Below are 5,459 nucleotides of genomic sequence, written 5' to 3'. Positions count from 1 at the left end.
TACCACACCTACTCAATCTACTATTTCTACCGCCAATTCCCACCTTAGACTGAAATTTATCTTAATCCATCCCAACAAAGCTCCTAAAATAGACGAAAGTTGAACCGATGCATCATGGTCCTAATAATAAAAGCATAATGAAGGATCGCGTAAAAATTCTAACTCGTATTTATGTTTACTCACTCCTGCTATTTTCAGCATTGGTTGAGTTTTAGGATGTATTCAGAAATACTGAATACGCACCATCTCTTTCTACTATTCATCAGTGGGTTATTTTGGGAGTTTTCAGTTGAGAGTATCTGATATAATCCTTCTAGAAATGTCAGACGCGTTGAGTTGGTTTATTTGAAATTGTGTATATATTCAGGTAAAAGGAGAAGGAATTTTAGTCTCAGACTAACGAACATTACAAGCAGTCTCGACTTCAATCGACCAAAGAAGACACATTCTTAAGGTAAGAAACTATTATACTTACTATACAATAATAATATTATTATTATTATCATTACTATTTTTATTATTATTATTTTGTAATTACTGTTAATTATTATTACCATTAGGTATATTTTTTAATTCTAATTTTGGATTGTTTTCTTTTTTGAAAAATTTTAATTCATAAAATGAATTTTCCTTCGCATGCTGTACATCGGGAGTAGGCGTATCAAATATGAAGGACCGTATTCCGCATCAAAATTTAAGAATATAAAGCATTTGCACCTGAAGCCTAAACTCTTTATATCCTATACACTTTGTTACAACTTTAAACATTTTTTAATTTTGGAACCGAAAAGTATAGGAATGTCATTTCATTTTTTACAAAATTATTTTGATTAATTTTTATTAATTCTAAATTTATCATATTTACAAATTATTAATTTGAAACCAAATGATAAAAGCAGTGCAAATAAATCTTAAAATTATTGAATTAATTTTTTCCGAAAATAAAGTTCGCACTTCAAAACTGACAAAAATTTTTTGTCTGGCTTCTTCCCGCGTTTTTTTAAGAAAATATCTATGGTACTAGTTTGGGTCGAGATTTTATTTTTTTCATGTTGATTGTAATTTTATTCATGTATTGCATTTTTAACTTCAACTACTGTATTTCTAAAACGAGAATTTCAAGAATAAATTATTATATAAAGACAAACGCTTCTTCATATTTAATACATTATTGTATTGCGACCTGTGTTTAAGAGAACAACGTCAAAGAGAAACAGTTTTAATAACCTTTAAAGGAAAACAAATACTTCCTTGTATTTTCCGAATCCCTTTACTACATACATATTTTATACTTTATGGAAACATAAAAGTTCATTTAAATATCGATATTTGAAATTTTCCTGGTTGATTTCTAGCCCAGTCATCTGAATCATGATAGATATTGCATTAAGCACAACAATATATTTTTAGCACATCCAAAATTAGAACAGTTTGTAAATTTTCCTTAATGATTCGCATGAATAAAATGGGATAAACTGTGTAGTGAAATAGTTAAATTCAGTTAAATAATAAAATAATGATTATGAAAAACCAAATAAAAATATATAATAACTTATAGAAAGTGTATGTGCCTAAGCGCCTAATCTAACCATATCATGTTTGGTCTTCCAGATGTCCATGGTACCACTTCTATTCCGTGACTGGTGGGATGAAGATGACTTCACCCGTCCATCTCGTCTTTTGGACCAACACTTTGGACTTGGATTGAGGAGAGACGATCTCCTCAACTCCTTGAGTACATTACCTAGAAGATCCCGCGTTAGCAACTACATCAGACCATGGAACACTACCACTTCCCTTCAGAGACAGGATTCTGGGTCCACCATTACACAGGATAAGGACAAATTCCAGGTATAGTAACTTATCGCGATAATTATTACGAAGATATGCCGTCCAAAAGAAGTAAATCCTCTTGATTAAATAAGAAATATTTTATTTAAAAAATGCATATATGGGCGATACTACCAAATATATTTTTAAATAAAACTACCAGGAATGAGATAAAAAATAAATACCTACTGCTACCAATAAATTATAAAATTTTATTACCTTTTGGAAGATGTCCAAAACTCTTGAATAGGTATGCCTATTTTTAATTTTATGACTATGGGAACACACTGAAAATTTATTTTGTCAAAAATAGGAGAAATTTAATAAAATAATTTATATAATACATTATTTATAAAATTAAAAAATTAAATTAGTAGAACTTTTTTAAAAGTTCTTCCTGAACAATAATTATAGAGCTTAAATTATCGTTTTAGTTAAGATTTACTCGTAATATTCATTCAACATTCAACTTAAAGATCTGGAATATATCTGAATAATATAACTTGGAAATAACAGTTTTAATAATGATCTGTATTATTTCAGGTAATTTTAGACGTCCAACAATTCGCTCCCAACGAAATTACAGTAAAAACCAATGGTAGCAACATCGTGGTGGAAGGAAAACACGAAGAGAAACAGGATGAACACGGTTACATCTCAAGGCACTTCGTCAGGAGGTACGTCTTACCCGAGAGCCACGATATTGGTGGAGTAGTCTCATCTCTATCCTCTGATGGAATTTTGACTGTCAGCGCGCCAAAGAAGTCCGAGAAGCCACTCAACACTGAACGCGTTGTACCAATCACCAAGACCGGACCAGCTAAGAACACCGTACAGCCCACTGACCCAGAACCAACTATCGAACACCCAAAAAACTGAACAATTAATTAAAGGCTGATATTTAACAAACATTTCTTGTCGTTTTATACAATAATTTATTTACATATTTATTGACGTATTTAATAAACATGTCCTGACTTTTACTTTGTTTTATTGATTTGTCTTATTCGTGGAACAAAGTCCTTCTATCCGATCTTAGCATTAAATAAAGATATTTGTCAAATGCCTAGATCTAGTGCTGGATAAGAAACTGAACAGAAAAGACCATATGAATATGATATGAAAAAGTGTGGAGCTGACACAAATTTTTGCCTTTTATTCTATCGGTTATTAGATTATATTTGCAATTTGGTTGTATCTTTTATAGACGAGCGAAGTATTCCAAGTAATATTATGAAAACAAACTGTACTTAACTACCATACATTTCAGAAGAGAAATGTTAAGACATAGACTTTTGTTCAAAAGTATGACCAAAATGTATAAGCTATTAACACTAGGACTTACCAGTAATAAGTATTAGTAACATAAAAAACTACCCAAACTAGAAAGATACTAAGGTCATATCAATTCAGATAAGAAATTTATTAATCCAATACGTTATCCTGCTTTTGTGTTGATTACTCTATATATCTACCGAAATTAACATTCAATTCTATCGGTATCAAGCCAGCGAATATAGCAATATAACATTCCAGGCAGAATTAGTACAGTGGCAACATCATCGATATATATTTACACATTGATCTTAAATATTATCATAGCCTATGCGATATATCACGATAACAACAAAATCTCTTTACACCTTTACAGCAGAAGCTATCAGATACTGCCAATAATATGACATCAATTATTTCTTCCATATACTTATTCACGGACACCATCAGAAGCAAAACGTTGTCAAAAAAATTACAGCAAAACTAAACCCTGTAATTACTGACGTATTAAGTTTGTATAACGATCTGCTATTACTGAATAAAAACCTAGAAATAGTTTGGATCAGAGGTCATGCATGCAAAATGAATGTGTAGATAAATTATCAAAAAAGGCAATCGTAAATGAATGATACCTAATTTCAAAATCCCGAACATGGATATTAAGCATTAAACATTAAGAAGAAGTTAAAGACTAAATGGTAAATACTATTTCGATTGCGAAACAGGAGAGAAGTACAAAAACTTCAGCTGCCATTCTTCGATTTCAGGGTCATAACGATCTTGCCTTAACTTAATGGGGTTGCAAACAGGGTTCTCCTATTTCATAACTTGATTTGACCTTTAAAGTACCTTCAAACTTGACCTCTAGGTTATTGTCAAGGTCATCATCGTATGATCCCATCATACTATATAAAACTTTCGACCAGTCGTAAGTCGTAAGTCTTTCCCGAAATATGTCGCAAAATCTTATTCAGAACCTGATTTGGCCCTAAAATAACCCTTTAGGGTCACTTTGACCCATAACACACAGACATATCTGAACATAAAATTTTCTGCTCTATTCATTTCCGATGTCAGAAATACAACTACCATTCTAAAAACCCAAGTTGACCTTCAAATGACCTCTACGATTGACCTTTGTGTCAAGGACAAGCTCACCATAAAAATCCTACAACTTTTGCCTAAAAAGTTCCTCTTCCCTAAGAAGATATTACAATGCGTTATTTAAAATAGGACACCGTGAATGTAAAATATTATAACAATAAAACCTTAAAAGGGACAACCGTGGAAAGGAGCTGCTCGGCCGGAAAGCTAGATGGCGGAGCGTTTGCTGGACCTCATAAAAATTCTAGACTTTTCAAAAAGGATCAGGGTTGTCAGTGTTAATTTTAGTATTTTCCAAGTTTTGAGTTTATTTTACTGTTAATTCCACATTAGCTGTAATAAAAAGCTGTAGACGAATTTCTCGTTGTTGAAACCATGTATTATTGCGGCTCAGGAATATATCGGCTAAATAAAGAAAACCTGCGGAGAAGTCATAACCCAAAAAATCTCCCCGTAACATTGGCTCCTAACGTAGCGGCCCGAGTATACTGGAAAAGTGGTGCATTATTTTCAGTTGAACGAGAAGTATTTCGCGTTTGTTAAGCAAGAGTTATGCGTAATAACAATCTGTGAAAATTGACTGACTCGGGTGTGAAAACTGTTACGTTTTACAAACGTTGAGTGAAAAACAATACTTGTTTGTAGTAAAAGTACGTTGTTTTCGCACATCGCACATTAGACGCTAAAGACATTTTTCAAAACGTTGTTTGGGACCAGAACTAACGTTTCTCGAAATTGAATGTTTGTGTCAAGTTTCTATTCTTTTCGCTGGATATAGGTTCCATCGCATCGCTGCTAGTAGATTCAAATCAAGCTCACCCACTAAGCTGTATCCTTGAGGAATACCTAAGTATCTTATTTTAATTTTCTGGAGTACAAACTGTGAGTTTTACTTTTAATTTGCATGCTGTAAGTGGACATCACGACGGCTGAACCCGGTAAACTATTGGCTTCGTAGTCAAAAGCAACTTTCCTAGATGACTGTCACATTAACCGATGAACAATTTAAACAATTAATGGACAGGCTCCAAGTTAGTGGTTCTTCCACGCCAACTCCTGCACGTAGTGGGAATTTTACCAAGTGTTCTTCGCGTTTCGATGGTTCAAAAGACTCTGATGTTAGCGTGTTTATCGATGCGATCAATATTTATAAAGATTGTACCCTGATTTCGGATGACAACGCACTTCGTGGCTTACCGATGTTGCTTGATGGTTTTGCTGCAAAATGGTGGCATGGAGTTAAAACAACA

General features: G+C 32.9%; 1 protein-coding gene across 1 annotated transcript; it reads left to right on the top strand.

Moving 5' to 3' along the window:
- The first annotated feature begins 345 nt into the window (after nt 1-345).
- On the top strand, nt 346-2,813 carry LOC108906936 (protein lethal(2)essential for life). Its single transcript, XM_018710381.2, has 3 exons — nt 346-454; nt 1,612-1,851; nt 2,374-2,813. The coding sequence occupies exons 2-3, from the start codon at nt 1,612-1,614 to the stop codon at nt 2,707-2,709; spliced, it is 576 nt and encodes a 191-aa protein (XP_018565897.1). The 5' UTR covers nt 346-454; the 3' UTR covers nt 2,710-2,813.
- Nucleotides 2,814-5,459: the final 2,646 nt, after the last annotated feature.

This window comes from Anoplophora glabripennis, unplaced genomic scaffold, assembly GCF_000390285.2.
Source record: "Anoplophora glabripennis isolate ALB-LARVAE unplaced genomic scaffold, Agla_2.0 scaffold297, whole genome shotgun sequence".
NCBI classification, from domain to species: Eukaryota; Metazoa; Arthropoda; class Insecta; order Coleoptera; family Cerambycidae; genus Anoplophora; species Anoplophora glabripennis.
This window is presented reverse-complemented; position numbering and strand designations above follow the sequence as displayed.